We start from the raw sequence: 25,683 nt of genomic DNA, 5'->3' as shown, positions 1-25,683 counted from the left end.
TTATGTGTCAGTTGTTTGTTATAATTTAATTAATTTAAAATTAGTTTAGGAATTTGCACCACTAAAGTACAACATCAGCTAAGACAAGTTCTGCAATATTACCTGACGTTATGATCCTGTCTTGTGGAGGGGCCTGTGTCAACATGTATTTTAAAGACCTGTATTAATGTAGTGCAGAGTTTACACAGAGTAGTATACACACTTATTTTATAGTCGACATTGGGTATTACCCACTTCTACATCCCCTCTTATGTGCATGACACAGTTGTCCAATTTTCATGAATGGATGGAATAAAGGATAAGGAATATTTAACTAAAAATACAGAGTTGTTATATTTTATATTATATTTATATTCTGTAGGCCAGTATTGGCTGCAAATATTATGACACATAACTAATGATCCTGAACACAAGCGGCAAAGGTTAAGTGACAATGGCCCATTTTTGATGAGCTAAATAGGCAAGAGTAGGGAGTTTATCCTTTGGTGGACAGGCCATTAAAAATACAGTGTACCCACCTTTACACCACCACCAACATTGTTTAAAATGTGTAATAATATTACCACAAACTGACACATGGAAAACCTGGATACAGTCAGTGGGGAGAGCTCTGTTTGTCTCTAAAGAAAGCAGTTTAATTCGGGGCTGTATTTCATGTTAAAAGGCAGGAGTTCAGCTCTGTGCTCCCTCCATTGGCCTCTAGGCGGTGCGGTTTCCTTCGGCAGTTTCTTTGTTTTTCCATCTCTCGCCCGCTGCCCGTGATCTCTATCATACGGCGGCTGGCAATTTTTAAAAACATTTTTTTAATGATGGCGGAGGACAGTGAATCCGCGGCCAGTCAGCAGAGCCTGGAGCTAGACGACCAGGACACCTGCGGGATAGACGGAGACAACGAAGAGGAGAATGAGCATATGCAAGGGTGAGGGTGGCCTGGTCCAGTCCGGTTGGGAAACGCAGTAACGTTGTTTCAGGCAGCCTGTGTGTGTGTGTGTGTGTGTGTGTGTGTACACACACGCTAGCACAGTTAGCTAACCGTTAGCCGACACAAACAGAGCCAGGCTGTTTGCTACAAGGCCCGTCATGTCAAGCTAGTCACCACAGGAGAAGTGCTGATTTGAAACCTTTTTTTTTTTGTTTATTATTTTTTATTTTATGCCATTTTGTGTTATTTTAACCGTGCCTTGCCTTCGCGTAATAAATGTGTCACTCCCAGCTAGCGTCCCGACTGAATGACATGATGACAGCCAACCGTTCAGACAAACCGTTAGTTAGCCAACGGTCGGTTAGCTCAGCTGTCAGTCGTTGCTATGGTAGCTAACATTAGCTCTCTGCTGCTGCTGCTGCTGCTGCTGCTGCTGGGTTGTGTGTTTATGTGTGTTTATGTGTGTGTGTGTGTGTGTGTGTGTGTGTCGAGAGTGTAAAATGTGAGACAAACAAAGTCAGCCCCTGTTCAATGGTGTGCGTTTGTGTTCATATTTGTAGGAGTCCAGGGGGGGATCTGGGGGCCAAGAGGAAGAAGAAGAAGCAGAAGAGGAAGAAAGAGAAGCCAAGCTCGGGGGGAGCCAAGTCCGACTCTGCCTCTGACTCTCAGGAGATCAAGGTGCGATGATGACCCATTGAAATGTGCACAGACCCCCTTCATGACAGGGGATAAAACCCCAAACCATAAACCCACTAACCTACTGGAGTCACACTTGGCTGATGGTAGACTGGGTCTTAGGAGCAGGGGGAGCAGGATAGTCCTTTAGCAGAGAAGCAACAACACCCCCACAAAAAATATGTGTTTTGTTTTCCATCAGTGTGAATGGGTCAGTAGGGGTTAGGTAGGGCTGCACCAGGTGGTAAAAACATCACAATTCGACTAACTCCACAGATATTGTGATTGCTCTATGATTCACAATTAATGTAGGCATGGTCAAATGTGATTTTCAGTGAAAGAAATGTATAAAAACCATAATGATATGACATTTATTCTGGTCTATACTAAGCAAACCTGTAAGCCACGCTGTCTAGAGCTTCATTATGATGCTGTTCTGTCACACGGTTGACCTTTTGCATATTGCATTTGGACACATTGCAATTTTGCTAATATTTTGATTGATTGTGCAGCCCTGATAGGATTATGTGAGAGGATACGCAGGATAGTCCTTTAGCACAGTAGCAACAACATAAAAGATGATGGTTTGTTTGCCAACAGTGTAAATGGGCCAGTAAGGGTTATCCAACCTAGACCGGGAGGCCTTTTTGATATGAAGTGCCTTTTTTTTTTTTTTTTTTTGTTTTTCAGCATTGAGATTAACATGAAGTTAACCACATCCAACATTTAAATCTCTAACAGAAGGTAAAATATTTGTAATTACATTGCAGAGCACCGTACAAAATGCTGCCAATCCTTATGAAAACATCCACATCTGAGTTAAAATGTACAGCCACATGGTGCTTCGATCAGACAGAGAGCGCAACTGCCAATGGCTGTGAAAGAGGCAATGTGGCATGCAGATGAGAGGACACTTAAACATTTCCAACAAACTCTCTTGCTCACTTATTGCTTCTGTGCCATTGGTTAAGCCACTGGGTGCCTTAGACCTCTGATCCCTTGCCTAGTCTTTCCTCATGGCCTACAACTTATATACCTTATCCAGGTATTTGATTTGTGTTAGTAGTTAGTCTTATGATGATCTGTCAGCAATGTAGAAGATCCATTTAAATTGTTCCCGTCTTTAATTTCTGTTTATAAGATGAAGGAAAATAAACATGAATCTGAATGGTGAATGACAGAGTGGCTGAGAGATTGAAATACAAAAACCTCCTCCAGTCCTCCACTATATGTGTCATATCCTGAGAATGACTAAAACCAGGATAAGACTCACAGGGATACTAGTGTGTAGTGCTGGATGAACAACATTTTGAATCACTGCATTTTTTAAGATTCTGGTGGTTTCACTGTAAATCACTGTATAATTAATTACCATGACTGGGCCTTCATACAGGTTTGTAATGGCTTATTTTGTCAGGGGTAGAATATAATAAAATATTTTAATCATAAAATTTACATTTAATTTTACAATATATAAAGAATTGAAACAATTTTTAGTGTCCAAACTGCAACATGGTAAAAACAGTTTAAAAATAAAACATATATACTAACAACCTTAACTTTAATGGTGTGTTGTCCTATTAAGGAGAGTTAGTTGTGGGTTTTTAACTGTTGTGTTATTATGTTATAGCTGTACACACAGGATGCCCCGCCCGTGTTTTTCATTCCAGACAATATGATATATTTTGCTGCCTATTGAAGAGTTTCAGCAGTTGTTTGAGCTCTGCACCAGTACAATATGAAGGGAGTGGTTTTTTTTTTTTATCTGAATGGAGTATAAATCTCACACATGCCCTCTGTTGTCATGTAGTCCTGTAGGACATTGTGTCTCTTGCCAGATGATATATGCAGACTGCGTGTTTCATATCGCTGCATCTCATGTCACACATGCAGGAAAAGGTTAATTCATAAGGTTGTAACGAAAGACTGAACTCACGGTTTGATACAGTTCACAATACTGGGTTGAGGATACAAATTTCTCACAATTTCTTTAACAAAATGAGGAATTAAAGACAAATTTTGACTGTAAAAGATTCCTTTTTTTCTCAGACAAAAATCTTTTGTTATATTTTCTTCATCAAATAATAGGATCATTTTTTATTTCTGAAGAACGGCAGAACAATGCATTTCCTGCTCTTTTTAAAAGTGAAACTGAAGTCTTTGTGCCTCGATACCACGATTCAGTTTTCATCTTACCGAACTTACCTTCTTGCAATATATCTTTACATTTCTATTAATTCATGCTGTCTCAGTACTAAAGGCCCACAGTCATTGTTGTTGTGTCTGTACACTTCCCTTCTTATGTAGAATCCTGGCTTGCCCATTCAGAAGCTGCAGGACATCCAAAGAGCCATGGAGCTTCTGTCGTGCCAGGGTCCAGCGAAGAGCATCGATGAGGCAACCAAGCACAAGTACCAATTCTGGGACACCCAGCCTGTGCCGAAGCTAAGTAAGTACCTACTTAACTGAGAGCAAGCAAGAGCATTGTTTATTTAATTCACATCTAATTTATTTGAATTGTGCTGCAAAAATAGTCCATGTCCTGTTGACATAAAGCTTTTATTGAGGAAATGCTTGTTATAGCACCTTATAAGCACTTAATGATTGAGTTAGAATTAATCGTTAGCTTAGCCAGTTGATGATGATGATGATGGAAATTGCTTAAACAGTGATACTTAAGCCGTCAGCAGAAGCTTGATCATCCTCCTCAGATCAGCGCTGTTTCTGTGCACCAGTGCCATCTACTGGGTTTGTTTTGTCACAGCCTGTGCTGCTCAAAGCCAAGTGTCCCAAAAACATGTCAGCTGTGAAGTTCAGTGGGGGTCCAGGCATACTCACTTGGCATGCTTTGTGGTATTAGATTAAGCTGTTTCCATGACAACTATTGGCCAAAGATCAGGTCTGCGCTGGAGGGCTCGTGCTATGTGCTTGCCTGGTCGACATGGGGACCGACAGAAGCAGAGAAGTATAGCTGTCAGCAGTTTGGTGTTTGCTCAGGATCAGCGTCACCTGAGCAAAATGCAAAAACAGGAGATTTATAGGTCCATTGGATATGCAGTGATTGTTTTTATCTCTGTCTGTCCTTGACAAGAGCTGTGCTATTTTTGCAGATGAGGTGGTGACGAGTCATGGGCCGATAGAAGCAGACAAAGAAAACATTAGACAGGAGCCATATTCCTTACCTCAAGGCTTTATGTGGGACACTCTGGATCTCAGCAATGCTGATGTAGTAAGTACGGTGTTAGTCTTAGACACTTAAACTATACATTCATTAGGGCTGCTGCTTATTTTTGTAATCAATCTGATCAAATCTGCTGCTGATTATTTTCTTGATTTACTTACAAGTTCTTTAATCCATAATACATCAGGAAACAGTAACAAAAATGCCCTTCACTGTATTGTAGAGCTGACATCATCAAATGTCTTGTTTTGCCCAAAAAAATATAATAAAAATGTAAAGTTAAAACCAAGTGGGGAATTCTCACATTTGAGATCCTAGACTGAATTTTAAAGTCTAATGCTTAAAAATACTTGTCTTCTTTGATCGACTTATTCAATCATATCCGCTCTAAAATACACAAAATAAATTGTTTGCTGTGTCTTTTCCAGCTGAAGGAGTTGTACACATTGTTAAATGAGAATTATGTGGAGGATGACGACAACATGTTCAGATTTGATTATTCACCAAACTTTCTCAAATGGTAAGCTTTCACTTCTGATGTTGTTCTTGTTTATTACTCTGCTGATTGTTTAATTAATGTGTATACAGTATTCAACTGTCTGCTCTTCCTCCTCCACTCTCAGGGCTCTGCGTCCACCTGGCTGGTTACCACAGTGGCATTGTGGAGTGAGAGTGTCTTCAAATAAGAAGCTTGTGGGCTTCATCAGTGCCATCCCTGCAGATATACGCATCTATGACACGTAAGCACTCATAACGGCTCCTATGCATTTGGCACAGAGCAGTAATATGAGTCAATAGAAACCCTTTTACTGTAATGCGCAAGTCATCTTCTTTCCCTTTGCTGCCCCAGACTGAAGAGGATGGTTGAAATCAACTTCCTGTGTGTCCATAAGAAGCTGCGTTCAAAGCGCGTTGCTCCAGTGCTAATCAGAGAGATCACACGGAGGGTGAACTTAGAAGGAATATTTCAGGCAGTATACACAGCAGGAGTGGTGCTGCCTAAACCTGTGTCCACATGCAGGTATGCCGTGCAGTATTTAAACATACTGAAAGACGTCAAACATGGTGTCAGAAAGTAATTTAAAACCAACACCGCTTAACTCTTTCTCTCTGTTTCTTTTTTTTTCTCTTTCCTCCGTCTCCGTCAGGTATTGGCATCGTTCTCTGAATCCCAGAAAGCTTGTGGAAGTTAAATTCTCCCACCTGAGCAGAAACATGACTCTGCAAAGAACCATGAAACTCTACAGACTACCAGATGTAAACACTTCAACCTGTCAGTCCTGGATCTCTCTTTATCATTCTTATCAATAGCGGGGAATTATATAGACTTTTTTTCTCTTGCGTTCTACACCCGATATAGAGCACCAAGACCCCAGGTCTGCGGCCGATGGAGAGGCGTGACATACGCCAGGTCACCGAGCTGCTACAGAAATACCTGAGACGTTTCCAACTTGCACCTTCTATGGGAGAAGAGGAGGTGGCTCACTGGTTCTTTCCACAGGACAACATAATTGACACATATGTAGTAGAGGTATCTGGAATTAGTTTTCCTCCTCAAAATACTGACTGTCTGTCTGTCGGTTCTTCTGACAGTTATTGGGTTTCTCTCTCCTCAGGGTGCTGGTGGTGTACTGACAGATTTCGCTAGTTTCTACACTCTGCCCTCAACCGTGATGCACCACCCTCTCCATAGGAGCCTGAAGGCTGCTTACTCTTTTTACAACGTTCATACACAAACCCCACTACTGGACTTAATGAATGATGCACTGATCCTGGCCAAACTGGTAAAGTTTACCCTCTGTGTAGAGTTGTTATAAAATGTGCTGCTATCAAATAATTAAACTGTTCTATGGTTATTAACTTTAAGTTCAAGAAAAGGGAATAAGGCTTCCAGATCTGCACAACCCAAGGCCTCAATAAATAAATAATTCTTTAACAGTTTTTTAACCTCAAACTAACTGTTTCATAGATTCTCTTGCTGCTGTGTAATTCATCATGATTCCTATTGACTCAGAATTCATCATATTTAGTTTGTGATTTCTTATTCTGTGTGTTTAACAGAAAGGTTTTGATGTGTTCAATGCCTTGGATCTAATGGAGAATAAGGTGTTCCTGGAGAAGCTCAAGTTTGGCATAGGAGATGGAAATCTGCAGTATTACCTCTACAACTGGAAATGTCCACCTATGGACCCCGATAAGGTCAGCAGCAGGATTTGTTGACGGCGTTTGTCAAAGTCTGGTGTTAAGACCCAATAATGAGAGAGGGAGTAGGTCCTAGATTTATTTTGCAGACATTATCGGTTGTGTAAGTTGTCTGCTCTCTGTTATGTCATAGCTTCTGTAAGTTGCACAGTGGACTAAAATGCTGGAATTAGAAGGGGATTTGTAGACGGCCACAAAGGCTCAGTTCAATCAGAAATCATGCTTTGCAACACTGAAAAAGTAAAGTACTTTAGGGGTAACGATCTCAGCAAAAGTGCATTATTGTATTTGTGTATATGTGTATTGTATCTAATATAACATTAAAAAAAAAACATTTTAAGGAGGTCAAATGTTATATAAACTTAACATTTTGTAAATGTAGGTATGACTTTTCTTTATACAGGCATACATCTAGAAATTTCCCAGTTTACAACACTGTTAAACAGTATTTTGATCAAGTGTCAGATTTGTCAGCAGTATAATCTCCATTACTCCTCAGTCCATTAGCAAGATAATGTTTTGTCGTTTACTTACAGTAGTTCAGTTACTGTTAGCAGATTAATGGCAGATGGTGTGTGTAAATATTTAATAACTAACCTATTCATAGCTTTTAATGTTCGTATTCTTTTAGTCAAAACTCCTCTAACAACAGGTTACTCTGTGTTTTTCAGGTTGGCCTCGTCCTTCAGTAGCAGGTCTCTTCACGGCTGCTACACAAACACTGATCAAGAGGTCGTCAGTGACCTCTGGCTATTCCTTACCTGGACATACAGGTAGCCCAAGCTAGACAATGAGAACTACAACAGTAAAACCAACCTGGAGACTGGGAGGCGGTTCACCCGTCATCAAGAACATTCTCAGTTCACCTGGAGGTGAAAACTCTTAAAATCATCAACATCCTGAATGTGAAGTCATGCTATGCCTGAGATACTCATACAGTACAATGCTCCTGACATGCACACTCACATTTAAAACAGTCTGACATACAAGAGGATGCCTTGACATTGTGAATTTTGTTTAGTTCTTCTTCCTCAGCAGACACGTCGTTACAAGAGACTGGCATGTCATTTAATTTTCGCTGACATTGAACTATGTAAATGATAATCAACAAGTAAACATGACCACAAAAACAAAAAACTGCACACTGGCAGGGTCTTAAAGGCAGTGGAAGAGTTATTATTCCCGTCCCGTCTCCTATCATTGTGGTCAGAAGTTGTTTCTGCTGGCTGTTTCGAGCCTCGGTAGAATTAGAAATGCTAAGGACGTGTTTCTGTGATAGCTGACGTATAAAGGAAGAAACTTGTTAAAATAACACACAGAAACACAAACACTGTCAAATAACACACACACATACACACACACAAAGGATATCTTCATGGAAGGACTCATCCAACTGGTGCATTGATATACATGTTTTTTTTTGTTAAAGATATATAGTTACCTGTACATTTAAAGCCAGATCATATTTATTCCTGTAGTGTGAGTTTGGGGTTCGGGAGGGCTGATCCAAAGTATTTCCTCATACGTAGTTGTAGATGTCACTGAGTTTGTTCAGACAACGTGGGTTTAAGTGGTTTTTGATGAAGAATGTATTGCATCAATGAAGCACAATTTTTGAGTTCCTAAACAAGCAAAAGGGTCTTTTTTTTTTTTTTTTTTAAAAGGGTCAGATTTCAAAACCGATGGGTTGCGGTACAAACTGTACAACCTTGGTTTCTGCAAAGGATGTGAGCTGTTTTCTCTTATAAAGCTGTTTCTAGAGTCGGTGTCTTTAACAGAACATCTGAACATGCTGTTTGGTTACATTCACAGTAACAAACACACCTTAGGGTCGTCTGTATTGTGTGTTTATTAATTAAATTAGAGGCAAAAGCTGAAAAAAACGAAGGATGGCACACTCAGTGCACACTGCAGGGCAGCGAGAATTACAGCACCAAAGGCTGGAAAACAACAAAATGCCAGTTAAACTTTAGCCGCTGTGGACTTAATTGAAATTGTTTGTTTTCTCTAGTCTTGGTTTCGATCTTGAGACCCTTTTTACAGCATAAAAAAGGCTCTCAGTTTAAATCAGCCAAAGTAGTTTTTTTCCTTGTTAATTAAAGTCATTGCCACTCAGAGAAAATACCACTTACTAATTTCTGTTGCAAAAACAGTGAATGAGATGCTCATGAAGTACAACACTGGATGTTTCTCTCATAAATACACACGTAACCATCGATTCTGTCACTTGCAGTCGGAAGTTATTTGTGTTCCTAATCAAACTCTCAGCTGAATAAAACAAAGAATTGAGCACAACATCACAGTGTCTGAAGAATAATTTAGCATCAGCATGTATTCAGAGTGCAGTGGCTGAATAAGCAAACAGCCTGTATCAGCAACCACATCAGTTTGAAATTTGAGCTTTCCCTGTTTCTTCAGGTCCATTTTTACTGACTTCTCTGGATTTTTTTCTTAAATGGTACTGTATTTGTGTGTCTGAAAAATATACTGTGGGTCATTTTTTAGTGTGTTGTGCAGCTAAATGCGTGAAATTCTTTGAACAGTTCTGATATTTATAATTGTACTTTGCAAGATGTCTTAAGACATAATTCCTGTCCTTTTTCTTTCCAGTATTTCCCTAAAAAATTCCAGTTAAAAAGGCAACTTCAAAACAGATTTTTAAGGGTTTTAAGTCCCTGTGCTCAGCTGAGCAGGAAGAGGATCTTTGATAATGATGATGATGCTGCTGGTGTACTCAAAGGTTAAAAATGTTTGTTTTTTCTGAGTTTGTTACTTTATGTTTGATGTTCCTGTTCATGTGGCTCTGCATAACTTAAGAGGTAGAGACTGCTGCCATTTCTGTCCATTTCTCTGTATGTGATGTAATTTTCCTCTCATCCCTTTATATATTCGCAAGAAAAGGACAACCAATGGACGGTCAGTGCTTCAGGGTTCAAAGATTTTTATTTACTTACTATTGAAAGGTTGAATGAGTTACATTCACAAAGACAGACGTTACCGGCATTAATTTAGCACTGAAACTGGGTTATTGAGTCTACGGTGTGCCTCATGGATGTTGGTTGTGTCACAGATGTGTTGCCTGCAGCTGTTTGAATGAACTTTGAGCATGTCAGTTCTGCTGCCGTGTTGATTTTACTTAGCCACACCCTTTAGTGAGAACTCAACCCTAAGTACCTGCCTTATTTAAAAGATGTTTTTTCTTTTTTAATTAAGATTTGGGGTCGGGTGGGTATACTTTTGAAATGACATACAGCTTTCTCTAACTGAAGAACAATATTTTTATTCAAATCCATTGTAAGCTGTGAAAAAGCTGAAGAACTTGTACCAGCATCATTTAGACATGACCCCATGCAAATAACAATCTGTTTCAACACACACGTCAGCTATACCAGCATGGATATTTGATTGAATAAACTCACTTGAAAAAGGAACATGAGTAATGCAGTTTATTTTAATACAAGAGGCACATTTACAGTATATTACAGTTTTAACTGAGACAAACGGTTAAATTGACTCGTTATAAATCGGTTGGGGTGTGAAAATATTAAACAATGTCATATTTTAAGTTGTGAGTTTAATTCAGAAACAGAAAAAACAACATAGCTATAAATGTCCTTTGTTGTGCCTGTTTCGGGTCAAGGAAATCAGTTTAAAGGATCACACCAGGGTCCCAACTAATTTTAACCGAGTTATTATAAATCACGTCCACTGGTTTCCATTAATCTCACTGGAGTATGAGAACAGACTTACTTTTTTTAGAAAAGCAGCACATTCCAACAAATAATGTCTCCTATCTTTGACTAAACTGAATTCATATTTTCTTTCTGTTGTAATTCATTATTGACTCAGAAAGTCAATCACCTACTAACACAGATAAAAAAAATAAAAGTTGACATGGTGTTAACTGTAGAGCTGCAGCTAACAGTTATATTCTATGGGCAAATCTTTCCACTGGAGAAGTGTTTCAGTTCTAGTTCACTGGAATGAATTACACACACAATATTAAACGATTATAAACCAACGGCTGCCCAAAATGTCAGAAAAATGCAATTCACAAAACTAAAAACTGATATTCTCAGTTGATATGTGGGATAAAGCTTTTGGATGGTTGGAGAGTTTTCCAGAATAAATCTGAGGCGTCACACAAGTCGATTAATTGGATAAAGAAAAAAAAGACCTCATGCCTACACTAGTGCCTCATTTAAGTGGTCAAAATTGTTTTAATATCTCATTTGACTGGCTATGCTTTTTTTTGTCTTTTCTTTGCAGAGTTGGCAACTATTTTTTTCACTCTGAGAGGCTGCAGAGTGCAGGAGGAGGAGGCCGACTCTGTGACCTCCTCACGTTCAGTCTCAAGTTTCCTTTTCTGGCCCTTCTTCTTGCCAGCCTCCTCTTCCACCTCAGCAGGGTCTTCAGGTGTTACGCTGGGCGCTGCACCTTGTAGCCATGCGACATCCAGTGAAGGCACCCTGGGTGTAATGGCGTCAACGGTGTCGGCAAACACCTCGTCATCTTTGGAGGGACACTGTCTGAATCCCAGAGCGAGGACACTTTTCAGCCCCAGTGGCTCCGACACGCTCTCGCTCAGCCGAGGCACCTGGCAGGCCGGCACACCTCTTGTGGCGCTCAGGGCTATCAGGTGACTCGTCATGTGTTGGGGCTTGACGGACTTGCACACAAGCAACAGTCTGAGCTCGTTCCTCTCCAGAGCTTTGGTGACCTCGTTGATGCCAATGGCCAGTTGTCTTCTGGCTGCCACATCTGTCCAGCCGTTTCTGGGAGAGTCCTGGCTCACCTGTGGGACAGGTTCTGATGTGGCAGCAGGTTTCTGGTCTTTCTTTTTCCTCCACGGGCGAAACACTTTCACCTCTTTCTTCTCAAGACCAGTGGAAACCAGCTTGTCCTTCAGGGTTTTCAGGATGAAATGCATGTCTTCTTGGGAGAGTGGGTTCCACTTAGGGGTGAAGGGTGAGGTGAAGGAGGTCTTTGCTGGAACATGTCTCTTGAGTTCCTTTTTAGTTCCTGGCTTCCCTGCAGTGGCCATACCTCCTCTGAAATCAAGACAAGAACACAAGTAGTAAACAAGCAATACATTTATATAACAACTACAGTGAAGCCCAGTCAATAGAATAGAGGTCTGTCCACCAGAAACCAAGTTTAAAACAGTCTGTAGTTGTGTAACTTCTGTATGACTGAATACCTTTTCTTACACAGGTCTGCAAGCTGCTGGACAAAGATAAATAACAATAATAATAACAATAAAATAGATAATAAATGTAAGATAGGACTAATAAATATTATCAATATTAGTCTTTAGAACTCCATTATCAGTTAGGCCATAATAACAAGGTTTTGGATGTGATTATTAACAATCAATATTATAATAGTTTTCACTGTCAATCTCACTGAAATTAACTTGTTTTTACTCGTAATAAAAACTCTGCACATGTTCCTATAACCGCATCAACATTATGACAACAACATACTTTACAAACAACAGTGACATTTAGTCACTTTACCTGATTTTTAATGCAGCAAAAAGCTATTTCTTCTTCAGTCCGACAACACGGGTGGACCACAGGGAGCCGCCATGTTGTTTGAATTGTAATAACTTTATTAAAACACATTCACAGCGCCGACCAGCGTTCAAAGAGCAGTACGACAGTCAGGGTTCAATAACGCCGCAGTGAGGTCACAATTTATACTTTTATTGATTAACTTATATTAAAACATGTTTAAAACGAGTTATTAAAGCCAATTAATATTTTAAATCGTGTTTAATTAAATGTGTTTTTCTTCAGTGGTGGAAGAACCGAAAACAACTTATTTATTAGAAATGCCAAAATGTAAAAATACTCAATTTCAATTCCTTTATTCATAATTTTACCTAAATCACATGAAAGTAAAGGTAGGCAGAAAATGTACAGAAATTACAGAAATGTAATATATTATATTATTGTATTATTAGCTATTGATTGGTAGCTTTTTACTGTTGTGGTTGGTTAATATTAATTATATTAGTATATAATTAGTTAATATTTTGCTCATTGTAACTACTATTGGGTATTTTATAACAAATATTAAATATATTATTTATACTAAACTCATAATCTGCTAATAAATGATCAATATAGTGCACTAATAAGCACAATATTTCCATCTATTCATAAAATTAAAAGTACAGTACCAGTATTTTACATTACTCTACATTGTAGTAGTGTGTGTGCGCGTGTACGTGTGTGTGTGTGTGTGTGTGTGTGTGTGTGTGTGTGTGTGTGTGTGTGTGTGTGCGTGTGTGTGTGTGTGAGTGAGGGTTACAGGCAGCCAATCAGCTCCTCAGCAGCTCTCTGCTCCCTCCTCTGCAGGTCTCTCCTTGGGTGACAGTATTGCATCGATCAGCTGTGCTGCAATTACAGCTGCGAAGAGCCGCCGAGGCCACAGAGAGACTATAACCATCCGGACTGCGGGGCTGCATCTGCGAACATGTCTCCTCAGGTAAAATATTCCCTTTCTTTTAACCGTATTCAGCAGCGTATCTGTGTCTGCATCCTCGCTGTATAACGGTGGCAGCGGCGGGGTGTTCACGCCATCCACTGTACGTGGTGTCATCCATCTTTGACAGTGTGGGATGGACACAGTACATGTAAGAAATGCGAGTTCAGACATATTGATCATCTGACTCTGTGCTCCCTTATGATGCTGCAACTCACCGTACTGCAGGCAGATTGCAGACAAGTAAATATGATTATAAATAATAGATCTGACTCTTAAATTATTTTTATAAGATGAGTAGTTGTGATAAATAGTTCAGATGTAGAGGTTATTCTTTGTAGCATTTCAGGAAAATATTTGAGTTTTAGGCTTAAAGTTTAGGGGGTTTTCAGGTTTTTATCCATCCTAAAGGGGTTTCTTGTGGTCTATAATTATCTGTTCTGTCCCAGATCCTTTGTAAAGTAGATTATTCAAGTAGGCACAAAAGCAGTAGAGTCTTGAATAAAAGCCCATTGTTTGTCTCCAACTTGTGCAACAATAGGTTTCCCGGACTCTGCACCATGACCAGAATACTACGCTCAGACTTCTTATTCAGAGTTGTGTGCGTGTGTGTGTGTGTGTGTGTGTGTGTGTGTAACTGATTAATATGCACATTCTCATATTCTGTGATTCGAGGGCGGTGGCATGGAGTGGCAGCTGCCACCCATAAAAAGGGCCTGGCCTGGTGTCAAGTGCTGCCATATTTAAAACATTAACTTAGATACAACTTAAAAATAATGAGTTATAAACAGAAATTAATTGAATGATCTGTTACAGCCATATTTATAAGGGATTAGACTTCAGACTGAGGCTTATGTTTGATAGAAAAGACTTTGAAACAGAACATCTTATTGATTTCTAATGCCCTCTTTAGTTATTTCTATTCAATGCTTTTCTAATGTGCCACAATAATAATGTTTTTGAGCTAAAATACCTTCATTTGGGGGCTTTTCCAAGCAAATATTGATGCGATTGTCTATGATGAAATCAGCATATTTATCTGCCACACCTTAAAGTCTCCATGTCTCCCTCTTGAATATGTCCCTGGATCCGATGGGATTCCTCTACACTCCCACTGCACCAAATAGCTTTGACTGACTTGTCTGTCGGACTTGGCAAAGAGCAGAAGAATCTATATATGATTGCTTACCCTGCGCAAACAATAGCTACTGTATGTTTCAAATGATTTATCAGAAATACGAGGAGTGACTTTTCCTGTTTCATTTATTACAGGCAGAGTTTGAGAAGATAGCAGAGGATGTGAAGAAGGTGAAGACGAGGCCTACGGACGAGGAGCTGCTGGACCTGTATGGCCTTTATAAGCAGGCGATGGTTGGAGACATTAACACTGGTAGGACTCGCTGCAGAACAACAAAAGCACTTTTATGTAATATTCCCTAAATTCTAAACATGTCCTCCTCTCTGTGTGATTTCACAATTGTAGACAGACCAGGAATGGTGGACTTAAAAGGAAAAGCCAAATGGGACGCCTGGAACTCCAGGAAAGGTAACCAGTTACAAATGCTTGTAGGGCTTTGATACTTGTTATCAGCTCTGATTTATTGATCGATGTCAGCATTATTATCAGTTAAAGATTAACCGAGAGAAACAAGAGTCTTCTGCTACATGTTAATTAGCATTAAACACAAAGTACAGCTGGGGATGATGAGGAATCCAGCTAATGGTTGGCGAGAGATTTAATCACAAAGAACCACGAATCGCTAAAGTCAGTAAGAATCATCCTCTGGGAACCGTGACTGTCTGTACAGAGTTTCATTGAATAGTTGTAGAGATATTTCAGTCTGGACCAAAGTGGTAGACTGAGCAACAGCAACATACTTTGTGTTTTTAATCAAAATACTACTGTACTACTACAAAATACTTTGTATTTACACACTCTTTCAGGAATGTCCAAGGATGATGCCATGTCAGCCTACATTACGCTTGGAAAGGAAATCATCAGCAAATATGGCATGTAAGGGTTGCAATGAACTGAAGAGGCTGAATTAATGCAATAAAACGACAACAGTCGTGACTCAGTTACTAAAACAATGCTGCTGTCTATATAACAAGTAGCCTTCTGCTTTCAGAGGCCATAATTATGCAGGATCATAATGAACATTTCACCTTTTACAGTTAAAATATCACATTTGCTGATTTATGTCATTCATTCATAATCCACATGTACACAGCAATAAAAGTGATATGTAGCTCGAATCTTAATGAAAACCGGACAAACTAAATGTTGTCAAATGTGAACACATTTTGAAAATAAAACCTCTTTCTGAACAGTTTTTTGTTTTTGTTATTTGACATAAACGTGGTGGACTAAACAATAGAAACAACTGTCAGTATAATGCAACACAAACTGCGGCCTCTGAAATCACCATTACAACCTTCATGAAAGTACGATTTATTGCAGGACTGTAGAAATTGTCCCCCATCACTTATATTGGTAGCATGTCAGACTGGGATCTCTTAATGACCAGTATGAACAAGATAATTACAACAAGCAAAACCAGTTTCAGAGCACATATACGCCTATTTCATAGATAAAAGTATTGTGTGTAGTTTGTGGTTTGTGGTTCATTGTCTCTATTGTTGTCTTGGTTGTTACAGCAACCTCTAAATTAATCCACTTCTCACCTCTCTGCAGCACACAAACCTACTTATACAGTCTATGGTACAAACTCACTATCAATGCCTCTTTATGTAGCTGATAAAATGTAGGTCAAGTGCAACACGCATGCGCAGTACGATCCTCCAAGCTGGCACTGGAACACAGCACATGGGACTGTGGAGTAAGGTGGGGTGAGTTGTTGAATGGGCAGGAGGGACAATGTGGTAATTGAGTAATTGGTAAGTGGCCTGAGACTGGATCACTGTCCACTGAATGTTGTGGTCAGATCTGGAGAAGATATAGATTAAAGATTAAACTGAGGGAAGGATTCACACCCACTCAGACGGGGTTATGAAATGGACAATCAGGGGCAAGAGGGTGGCAGGAGGGTGCAATGCAACACTTTTTAGATGTCAACCGCCATCAAACTAAACAGAAGAAGAAGAAGGGAAATCAACAAACTATATGGGCTACATAATAGGAAAGGATCATATATGCAAAACCAGCAGGAATACTGGGATTCATTTGACACTGGAAGAAATACAGTACAGTAAATTACAATATACAGTGTAGGCATTGGTGGATTACAGAGCAGGAGCCCAAAGGAAGAGATAGTAATCACCGGTCTGGATTAAATCACACAGTACATATCACAGGCAAGCACCCTAGTGGACTATGCACTCACTGTAATAAACCCAACACGGTCAAACATGTATTAACAGACTGCAGCAAATATGAACAAGAAAGGAGGGAATAATATCAGCATTTGATGAGGGACATAATATTACATTAGAAAATCAACTCGGAAAGAAATCATGGAAAGTACATAATCGTTTAAGTAATTATTTAATATATAATAATAACAACATAACAGGAATAATAGAGATTATTTAGTATTTAGTATTAGTTTATTTTTCCCTACCAATGTCCAGTCCAGCAGGTGGCGGTAGTGCACCTACAGGCTGGTTTGTCAACCGACATTAAAACCCGAAGAAGAAGAAGCGCCAGACTACGCGACACACCCCCCTGAGATAACTTCCTGGATGAAAGTACTTGTAAAACAACAAACTAACAAAACTAAGTCATTTTGGTGACTAAACCTAACAATGTAACTAATTGTGCTGCGCGTCCCGCAGACGGACCCGGTCGGGAACCAGCACACGGATCGATACAGAGATATTTCTGCTGTGTGTGCGTAAAGTTAACGTCAACATACCTGGAGAAGGTGAGCCAACAGAGGCACTGTTCAGTGTTTGACTTATAAACTATTGTCAGAACTACTTTTATAACATCAGTTCAGTGTTTGAATCAAGTTTAACTTATAAACTATTCTCAGAACTACTTTTATAACATTAGTTCAGTGTTTGAATCAAGTTTAACCTATAAACTGACAAACTATCGTCAAACATAACTTACATAGTTTACAGGCAACCGTTTGAATTAATCATAAACGAGTAAAAAGTTAATTTTTGTGAGTGTTTTCAACTATAAATACAAATAGCAACACAGCTTATGTAATAGCAGTAACTCAGAGGAAGTAGACTGGGTTTAGTATTACTATTGTTTTATTGATCAGTGACTGTGTGCACTGCAGATATCAGCTACAATGGTTGAGATCAGAGCTGCCATTAGGCATTAAGGCTTTATTGTCATTATATACATTGAAGTACAGTTGTAACACCTACACCCACAGAGGATGTATAAACAGCTATTTAAATTATAAAAGAACAAAACAGAACAAAAGGTTGCACTAAAGGAAGAATAAAATTATTATATACACATAACTGAATGTCTGTAAAAGTTACACCCACTGTAAAATGGTTCTCAAATAAACATTTACTGCTTCTCTTTGTAAATATGACATTAAATTGTAAAATTATTAATTCCTCACAATTTCCTGACATTTTATCGACCAAACAATTAATACATTTTCTGGGAAAAATAATAGTCAAATGAATCTATAATGAACATTTATTTGCAACCCTCATGGTTTGTAAACATGAACACTGTTGAGTGTTTTGTTTTTTTATTAAATGATTTCGGGTAATTTCATACAGATTCCACAGAATGTGTACTTTCATGTGTTGTATATGACATGTGTCACATCCAAAACACAGTATGTAAAATATGTAAACTGTGTGGGTTTAAAACATATTAAATGTATTCAAATGTCCATATTGAAATCTGTAAGAAAGTAGCCACAATAAGACTACATACACAAGCAAATCTCTTAATATATTCAACAGTTTATACAGTTATTATTATAGATTTTGGGATATTAGTCTCACTGTTGCTAATAAATAAGACTGGCTGATTATTGGACATTGTATTTAGGACAACACTATTACAGATGTTTGTTTTATAATTAATCTCAAAAAATACAACTCTGAAAGAGGAATGCCTCAAGATCAACAGATACTGCAAGTTACATGTGATACAAGTGATACAAGGCAATGTCAGCCTCAGCTTCATAGCAGTGTGACATTTTTGTGTATTTCAGGAAGAAGAAATGGCTAATCATGTGTCAGAGTTGTTGCCAGAGCGGACCTTCCAGTACCAAAGCAGCCTGCCACTCCTGCCTGTCCCATCGCTAGAGAATAGCCTTTTAAAGTACCTGAATGCAGGTAAGATAGTAGCTTTGTACAAACTGCTGAGTTAATCTGTTTCAGGTTTTATAAATGTTTGCCATGCAACCTTGATATAGTGTTCAAATACCATAAAAAATAAATAAGGAAAGTCAACATAAATATTTCTGCTTCTTTGATAAAAGCCACAACCAATGGTGTGGGAAGTAATGTTCTGCCCTTACTTGATAGACTGACTAATTTTGCGTTGCCATGTTTTCCATCAGTTCAACTATTTGCATCTGAGAAGGAGTTTAAGGCTACAGTGGACACTGTGAATAAATTTCAAGAGGGTGTTGGCAAAGAGCTGCATCAGAAACTACTGCAGAGAGCCAAGACAAAGAAGAACTGGGTGTGTAATTGAGCTGTAAATGTCTTGTTTTTGGTGGTACAGATGTACTCTTTACTCATGAAGCTTTGTTTTACTTAGCTAGCTGTTTCTTTTTATTCCCCAGCTGGAAGAATGGTGGTTAGATTCTGCATATCTGGAGGTCCGCGTCCCCTCTCAGCTGAATGTGAACTTTGGTGGCCCGGCGCCCTACCTGGAGCACTGCTGGCCTCCTGAAGAGGGAACTCATCTGCAGAGGGCCAGTATCAGTACATGGCATACGCTGCAGTACTGGAACCTGATCCGCACGTAAGACACAAGCTGTGTTTTTGTGGTGTGTTAAACAGAGTTTGCTCCTATTTCTACATTAAGTCATGTATATATGTAATTTTTTTGTTCTTGCATGTTTTAGGGAGAGGCTGGCTCCTCAGAAATCTGGCAAAACACCATTAGATATGGACCAGTTCAGAATGCTGTTCTCCACCTGCAAAGTACCTGGAGTAAAGAAGGACACCATTCGTAACTACTTCAAAATGGGTAGAATAAACGTTGCTGTTATCTCTTACCTTTAGCCCACTGTCAGTTGACATATCACTGTTGTGTAATGTGCATTTTGTGCTGTGTCACAGAGCGTGAGGGTCCTTGCCCCTCCCATTTGGTAGTGATGTGTCGCGGACGGTTCTTCACGTTTGATGCAGTCTGTGATGGACAAATCCTCACTCCTCCAGAACTGCTCAGGTAGTTATTACAACTTCTTTAAAACCTAAAATATGGAACCTCGAGCAGAACCCAGCTCTTGGTAGGTGGCTGACTGCCGCGACCGGTTGGATTTATAGCGTGAGAGGGAGGACAGCGGGTAGAGGGGGAGGGCATGTAGGCGTGGGTACTGAGAGAGAGAGAGAGCGAGATATGCAGAAATAATATTACAATAATAGTAACAATAACAACTGTAATAGTAGAAACATGACTAAAATGAATGATGATGGTGACAGATTGAGTGCTGCAGAAGCCTGTTTCAGTCAGAACCATCAGACCTGTAGCAAACACTGTTGCTAGTGCGAGCTACAGTAGTTAGGAAACGCATTGCCATAGGGTCCTGGTAGCATTAATGTCAATAATTATATATAATATTATATATTGCTGGGAAACACTGGAATCAAATTCTAGGCCATATTGTCTATTGGTTTTCCACCATACTTTCAAACTGGCCTTAAAAAGGTATTAAAAACTCTTTAATTGAACTGCAGAAACCAAGGCTGAATGGAAACCACCCAGGTTCAACATGTTTTCTATTATGTGTGTTAACCTCTGTAGGCAGCTGAGCTACGTGAGTGAGTGCTGTGAGGGAGAGCCGGAGGGAGACGGAGTGAGCGCTCTCACCTCAGAGGAGAGGACTCGTTGGGCGAAGGTAGGGGTGCTCACGTTTGGAGACTTTGGTTTTTATCTCAGCAAATAAAATCTAAAACAGATTATGGATTACATTTGTGAAAAAGTTCTCGTATTACAAACATTTTCTTTAGGATCAGTACTGTTAGCATTTCACTGTTTCTTGTCTCTGCAGGCCAGGGAGCATCTAATAAGCATTGATCCACATAATAATACCATCCTGGAGACCATCCAAAGCAGCCTGTTCGTTATATCTCTGGATGAAACCAAACCCTACTCCACTCCAGATAACTACACAAATGTAGGAGCTGCATAAGTGTAATTATTTCTTATTGCTGTTCACTGTTGGGTTATGTATGTGAGTTATGTGTCTGATTGTATGACGTTGTGATTCTGAACACAGGTGACTCTGGAAACCCTTACAGGCAACCCTACCATCCGCTGGGGTGACAAATCATACAATTCAATCGTGTTTGCAGATGGTACTTTTGGATGCAATTGTGATGTGAGTTTTGTTTTGTGAGTCACCACCATGTAAAAACTTCAAGACATTAATCTTAAGGTGTTAAATAATAAATAATTGATCCAGTCAAATTGTTTTGCAGCATGCACCATATGATGGCATTATACTGGTGTCTATGTGCTGGTATCTGGACCAGCAAATTAAAGCTACAGAAGGCAAATGGAAGGTAAATATTAATTATTACTCAGTTTTCTACATCAATTGAAATAATTATTGTTTATTACAGTTTGCTTCAAATATCTCTTTTCACACATTTTAGGGCTCAGAGGCAGTCAGATCCATCCCTCCTCCTGAGGAGCTGGTGTTTACTGTGGACGAAAAAGTCCTCAGTGACATCAGTCATGCCAAACAGCAATACCTGGTGTCGGTGAGCCAATATTCAAACTTTGTTAGGACCTGATGCTAATTGTCCATAGTCACAGCTGTGTGACTGTCCACTCTGTTGCTGGTTTTACAGACACAGGACCTGCAGGTTGTGTGTTACGCCTTCACAGCGTTTGGAAAAGCAACCATCAAACAGAAGAAGCTGCATCCAGATACCTTTGTTCAACTAGCAATGCAGCTGGCCTACTACAGAATGCACAAAGCGTATGTAAAGTATACAGTTATAAAGTTATTCAGACTGGCAGGTAACTCGTTGATTGGACGGTTTTGTCGATTGTCATCCTGCATATATCCTGGGATATATCAGTTAGCAAGTGAACATTTTGTCCTCAAGTTGATGTGTTAGAATCAGGAGATTTTTTTAAAGGATTTACGGTCTGCAGTGGTCAGTACCTATCAAAAAAGGTTGGCAACACTGGTTTAGTGCCTGTAAGCGAGCATCTGATGTAGCAAAGAGCTTGTGCCAATGCCATCTAATTTTTTTATTTTACCTAACACCTGAATTTATATATATTTCATGACGCATACATGTAATTAGTTCATTTGTAATGATATATATATATTACTGTCCCAGAAATGTCCCAGACACTGTGACTTTGTGTCCCAGGTGCTATTTTTATTGTCCCTGTGACAACGGGACATCCTTACTTTAAACCACTGGGAGAAAGGCTCCTAGTTTCAAAACAACTGCTCCAAATGAGCCATGTGTGAATAAACCGTCATAAGTGAATGACCCTGAATGTCTCTTCTCACCCCTCTAAGGCCAGGAAGTTGTTATGAGACGGCAACAACTCGCAAGTTCTACCACGGCAGGACAGAGACAATGCGACCCTGCACCGAGGAGGCTGTGAACTGGTGTACAGCCATGATGGACCCCACTTGCAACGTGAGTGTGTGTATGTCTGAAACCCTGCACTGTGGTAAAATCACTCAAATGAAAGAGGTTGAAACAGTCTTTGACTATTTGACATCATACATAAACATTTTTCTGTCAGGTTGATGAGAGGAGGAAAGCCATGCTGCTGGCCTTCCATAAACACAACAAACTGATGGCTGAAGCCCAGGAAGGAAAAGGTTAGTTCACTTTACATGTTTACATGTAAAATGTTTCTACATATCACTATAGTAGGCATTGTGGACATTTTCTCTCCCTCTACCCTCACTATGTGTGTCTCTGATTTTAATTCATGTTATTTTTACATTGCTGCCAGGTTTTGACAGACATCTTCTTGGGCTGTATCTTATCGCCAGAGAGGAGGGACGTCCCATTCCAGAGCTCTTTACGGATCCCCTCTATGCAAAGAGGTACTGTCTGTAAAGCTAATTTATTTGGTTGAAGCAGTGTGTCTGTGGTCTACTGGTAATATAATTATGGAACTGTAATTGTGCATGAAAAGGTTATCCAGTAATGCAATCACATGCTATGTTGTGTAAAACTTACTTTTCGGGGAGCTGTGGCTTTTGGTAGGTTGGGTCTCCATCCAGAAGATTGGTGGTTCGATCCCCAGCTCCTCCAGTTCACATGTTGAAGTGTCCTTGACTTGAAGGCTGTGCCAGTGGTGTGTGAATGGGTGAATGTTGACCTGTGGCATAAAATGCTTTGACAAGAAGGGAGCTATATAAATGCAGTCCATTTACCAACCATTACCATTTTCTGTCACCAACTGATGGGGTTTACAGAAAAACTCTCTCTTCACTATCCCCCGCCATGAAATCACATGAAGTTTATATTTTGGGTGTTTTGTCTGACAAATATGAATATGGGCATAGTCACATGTGCATGACCATCGGCTGCCAAGGCAAACGTATATAATGTATTGGACTGAAGTTGTGTTTGTGTCTGCAGTGGTGGCGGTGGTAACTTTGTGCTGTCGTCCAGCCTGACGGGCTACACCACAATTTTGGGGGCAGTGGCTCCCATGGTGCACCACGGCTATGGCTTTTTCTACCGGATCAGAGATGAAAGGTGGGCAGATAAAACATGAGCCTGCTTTCATCGTTCTGTTTCTTTTTTGATAATCTTTGTCATGATTTCTGCGTGAGATGTTAAAACTTGTATTTAAAAATGACAGCTAGTCAAGCCAAAATTAAGGCTGCAATCATATCCACTCTGTACTGTCTTTTGTCCCTCTAGGATTGTGATTTGCATCTCAGCATGGACATCTTGCCGTGAGACAGATGCCGCAGCACTATTCAACTACTTCAGTAGCGCTCTGCATGAGATGCTCCACCTGGCCACCACATCTCAGCTATAAGTGCCGACATCAACTAACAGGGTGGCTAAACACAGGCTTATTTACACTTTTGCCTTTTACTTCTCAGCACATGTTTGTATGTTAATCCGCACACAATTTACAGAGCCTCAGCTAATAGCCAGTAGTGAGTGATAGTAATGTTTGTTCTCAGGACAGATCAATGCAAATGTACAGAATTAGTTCTGGTAAGTAATATCCACTGGTATTGGAATTATGAAACGTAACCTTTCTCTTTATGTGGTGCTAAATAAGACTTATTTTTTGTTTGTAAATTGTTCTTGTGTAATTTTTGTAAGATTTTAATTTTTGGGGGCATTTTTGCTTTTGATAGTAATAGTAGAAAGAAACAGGAAGGCCAGGAGAGAGAGAGAGAGAGAGAGAGAGAGAGAGAGAGAGAGAGAGAGAGAGAGAGAGAGAGAGAGAGAGAATGACATGCAGTGAACGGTTTGGCCGGACTCAAACCTGGGCCACTGCGGTCAGGACTCTTGTGTTACGCGCTCTAGCAGGTGAGCTACCAGGGCACCCCCCCTATATATATAATGTATAATCATTAAATATATTCTTGGTGTTTGTTTGACTTTACTTTGTATTTACACACTCTATCAGGAATGTCCAAGGACGATGCCATGTCAGCCTACCTTACACTTGGAAAGGAAATAATCACTGAAAATGTCATGTAAGTGTTGCAATGAACTGAAGAGGCTGAATTAATGCCAAAAACGACAACAGTCATAAAATAATAAGACTGTCCAAATAACAAGTAGCCTTCTGCTTTCAGAGGCCATAAGTATGCAGGATAATAATTTATTATTATTATTATAATAATTTATAATAATTTTCTGGAATTTCTTTTCATGGTTTGTCTTTTTTAATTAATGTATACAACTGAACAACTTCCATGCATCCTCAAGGGTTAAAAATATGAATTTTCTCATTGCTATTTTATCTAATGTGTATTTATTGTTGTAATCCATATGTACACATCAATATACTTTATACTTGTGCACTTTGACATGCAGCTTGGTTCCGATTCAAAACAGGACAAACTAAATGCTGTCTAATGTGCACACATTTTGAAAATAAAACCTCATTTTCAGCTGTTTTGTTTAGTTTTTTGTTATTTAGCCTACACTCATTGATACAAATGAGGTGGACAAAATAATTAGAAGACCTGTCATTATAATAAAAATACATTGCTACAGCACCAACATTACTTACAAACACCTTTAAAGAAAAACAAACAACCTTTATGTAGGTAGGATTTATTGCAGGACTGTTGTAATGGAGTGCATTAATTAAGGGTAGCTAAAACAACTGGTAAATGAGTGTACTTTTGCTCAGAACATAACTAATGGCTATAGTCCAAAGCATGAAAAACAAAGCCAGACAAAAAATAGGGATGTCCACATACTTCTGGCCATCTAGTCTATTTGTAAGAATTGTTAGGCTTTGCTGTTAAAAAATGTTCATTGACATAACAAAAAAAATATTAATTGGCAAAAAACCTATTATGTGGGAGAAATGGGCAAAAGCTGGAATAAACTTGCTTTGTGACTCGGAAAAGTAGGTCATTTGATGAAATTAAGCAAGAATAAACCTACACAAGGATTTTTAGAAATTCCACAAATGGCATTGCATTAAAGCACGGGGAAGAACCCTGACCCCGTGACCAGGATTCAGGAGTTAGTCCAGGTAACTAGACATAAAAAATGTGGAGCCTCTAAATTTTATGAGATTTTCAGGGAGGCACGACCACCCCACCTGGAAGGGTTGAGACTATGCTGGGAGAAAGATGTGGGCAAACAGATTTCAGCTGATAGATGGATGAAGTTGGTTGCATCCTGGCATAACTGTTCTAGTGAAGCACAATCTCAGCTTATTCAGTACAAATTGCTTAACAAAAATCTCTGGACCCCCAGTAAAATGGCCAAACTAAAACTTAAGGACAGTAACACATGTTGGAGGTGTGAGAAGGAAGTGGGTACTCTGGTACACATGTTGTATTCTTGTGAAAAAAATGCACATTTGTGGGAAAGGGTTGTTACTCTCTTA

The 25,683-nt window shown here is 39.4% G+C and overlaps 4 protein-coding genes across 6 annotated transcripts; 3 read left to right on the top strand and 1 right to left on the bottom strand.

Annotated features, from left to right (window-relative positions):
- The first annotated feature begins 712 nt into the window (after positions 1 to 712).
- Positions 713 to 10,411, top strand: nmt2 (N-myristoyltransferase 2). The gene is made up of 12 exons (XM_051405675.1): positions 713 to 919; positions 1,483 to 1,600; positions 3,905 to 4,046; positions 4,708 to 4,826; positions 5,207 to 5,298; positions 5,402 to 5,518; positions 5,629 to 5,799; positions 5,927 to 6,035; positions 6,139 to 6,309; positions 6,395 to 6,562; positions 6,840 to 6,977; positions 7,652 to 10,411. Exons 1-12 carry the CDS (start codon positions 807 to 809, stop codon positions 7,670 to 7,672), a joined length of 1,479 nt encoding a protein of 492 aa, XP_051261635.1. The 5' UTR covers positions 713 to 806; the 3' UTR covers positions 7,673 to 10,411.
- On the bottom strand, positions 10,412 to 12,602 carry rpp38 (ribonuclease P/MRP 38 subunit). The gene is made up of 2 exons (XM_051405676.1): positions 12,500 to 12,602; positions 10,412 to 12,031 (listed from the first exon to the last, which is right to left on the bottom strand). Exon 2 carries the CDS (start codon positions 12,022 to 12,024, stop codon positions 11,221 to 11,223), a length of 804 nt encoding a protein of 267 aa, XP_051261636.1. The 5' UTR covers positions 12,025 to 12,031; positions 12,500 to 12,602; the 3' UTR covers positions 10,412 to 11,220.
- A 713-nt stretch (positions 12,603 to 13,315) lies between these two features.
- Positions 13,316 to 15,805, top strand: acbd7 (acyl-CoA binding domain containing 7). Its single transcript, XM_051405677.1, has 4 exons — positions 13,316 to 13,475; positions 14,745 to 14,862; positions 14,956 to 15,018; positions 15,417 to 15,805. The coding sequence occupies exons 1-4, from the start codon at positions 13,464 to 13,466 to the stop codon at positions 15,488 to 15,490; spliced, it is 267 nt and encodes an 88-aa protein (XP_051261637.1). The 5' UTR covers positions 13,316 to 13,463; the 3' UTR covers positions 15,491 to 15,805.
- Positions 15,806 to 18,640: 2,835 nt separating this feature from the next.
- Positions 18,641 to 24,727, top strand: LOC127366598 (peroxisomal carnitine O-octanoyltransferase). Of its 3 annotated transcripts, none has more exons than XR_007885340.1 (17): positions 18,641 to 18,755; positions 18,983 to 19,107; positions 19,211 to 19,392; positions 19,496 to 19,620; positions 19,713 to 19,821; positions 20,398 to 20,491; positions 20,645 to 20,770; positions 20,873 to 20,974; positions 21,075 to 21,158; positions 21,252 to 21,359; positions 21,450 to 21,580; positions 22,139 to 22,262; positions 22,372 to 22,450; positions 22,588 to 22,681; positions 23,223 to 23,342; positions 23,511 to 24,137; positions 24,238 to 24,727. XR_007885340.1 is itself a non-coding variant. In XM_051405672.1 (17 exons), exons 1-16 carry the CDS (start codon positions 18,641 to 18,643, stop codon positions 23,629 to 23,631), a joined length of 1,839 nt encoding a protein of 612 aa, XP_051261632.1. In that variant the 3' UTR covers positions 23,632 to 23,652; positions 24,238 to 24,727. The 3 variants fall into 3 exon arrangements, 2 of the variants coding, with proteins under 2 accessions (XP_051261632.1, XP_051261631.1); XM_051405672.1 differs by having other exon boundaries at positions 23,511 to 23,652; XM_051405671.1 differs by lacking the exon at positions 24,238 to 24,727 and having other exon boundaries at positions 23,511 to 24,199.
- Positions 24,728 to 25,683: the final 956 nt, after the last annotated feature.

This window comes from Dicentrarchus labrax, unplaced genomic scaffold (genome assembly GCF_905237075.1).
Source record: "Dicentrarchus labrax unplaced genomic scaffold, dlabrax2021, whole genome shotgun sequence".
In the NCBI taxonomy this organism is placed as follows: domain Eukaryota; kingdom Metazoa; phylum Chordata; class Actinopteri; family Moronidae; genus Dicentrarchus; species Dicentrarchus labrax.
The sequence above is the reverse complement of the archived record's forward strand: the minus strand, read 5'-3'. Positions and strand labels throughout refer to the sequence as shown.

Bases quoted from the DNA above. Each gene is read 5' to 3' on its own strand.
- acbd7 (XM_051405677.1), top strand. The intron at 14,863-14,955 runs GTAGGACTCGCT...TCACAATTGTAG, and splicing joins GGTTGGAGACATTAACACTG to ACAGACCAGGAATGGTGGAC. The intron at 15,019-15,416 runs GTAACCAGTTAC...ACACTCTTTCAG, and splicing joins CGCCTGGAACTCCAGGAAAG to GAATGTCCAAGGATGATGCC.
- nmt2 (XM_051405675.1), top strand. From the start codon at position 807: ATGATGGCGGAGGACAGTGAATCCGCGGCCAGTCAGCAGAGCCTGGAG. The intron at 1,601-3,904 runs GTGCGATGATGA...CTTCTTATGTAG, and splicing joins CTGACTCTCAGGAGATCAAG to AATCCTGGCTTGCCCATTCA. The intron at 6,310-6,394 runs GTATCTGGAATT...CTCTCTCCTCAG, and splicing joins TTGACACATATGTAGTAGAG to GGTGCTGGTGGTGTACTGAC.
- rpp38 (XM_051405676.1), bottom strand. From the start codon at position 12,024: ATGGCCACTGCAGGGAAGCCAGGAACTAAAAAGGAACTCAAGAGACAT.
- LOC127366598 (XM_051405672.1), top strand. From the start codon at position 18,641: ATGGCTAATCATGTGTCAGAGTTGTTGCCAGAGCGGACCTTCCAGTAC. The intron at 20,771-20,872 runs GTAGGAGCTGCA...TTCTGAACACAG, and splicing joins CTCCAGATAACTACACAAAT to GTGACTCTGGAAACCCTTAC. The intron at 23,343-23,510 runs GTGGGCAGATAA...TTGTCCCTCTAG, and splicing joins TACCGGATCAGAGATGAAAG to GATTGTGATTTGCATCTCAG.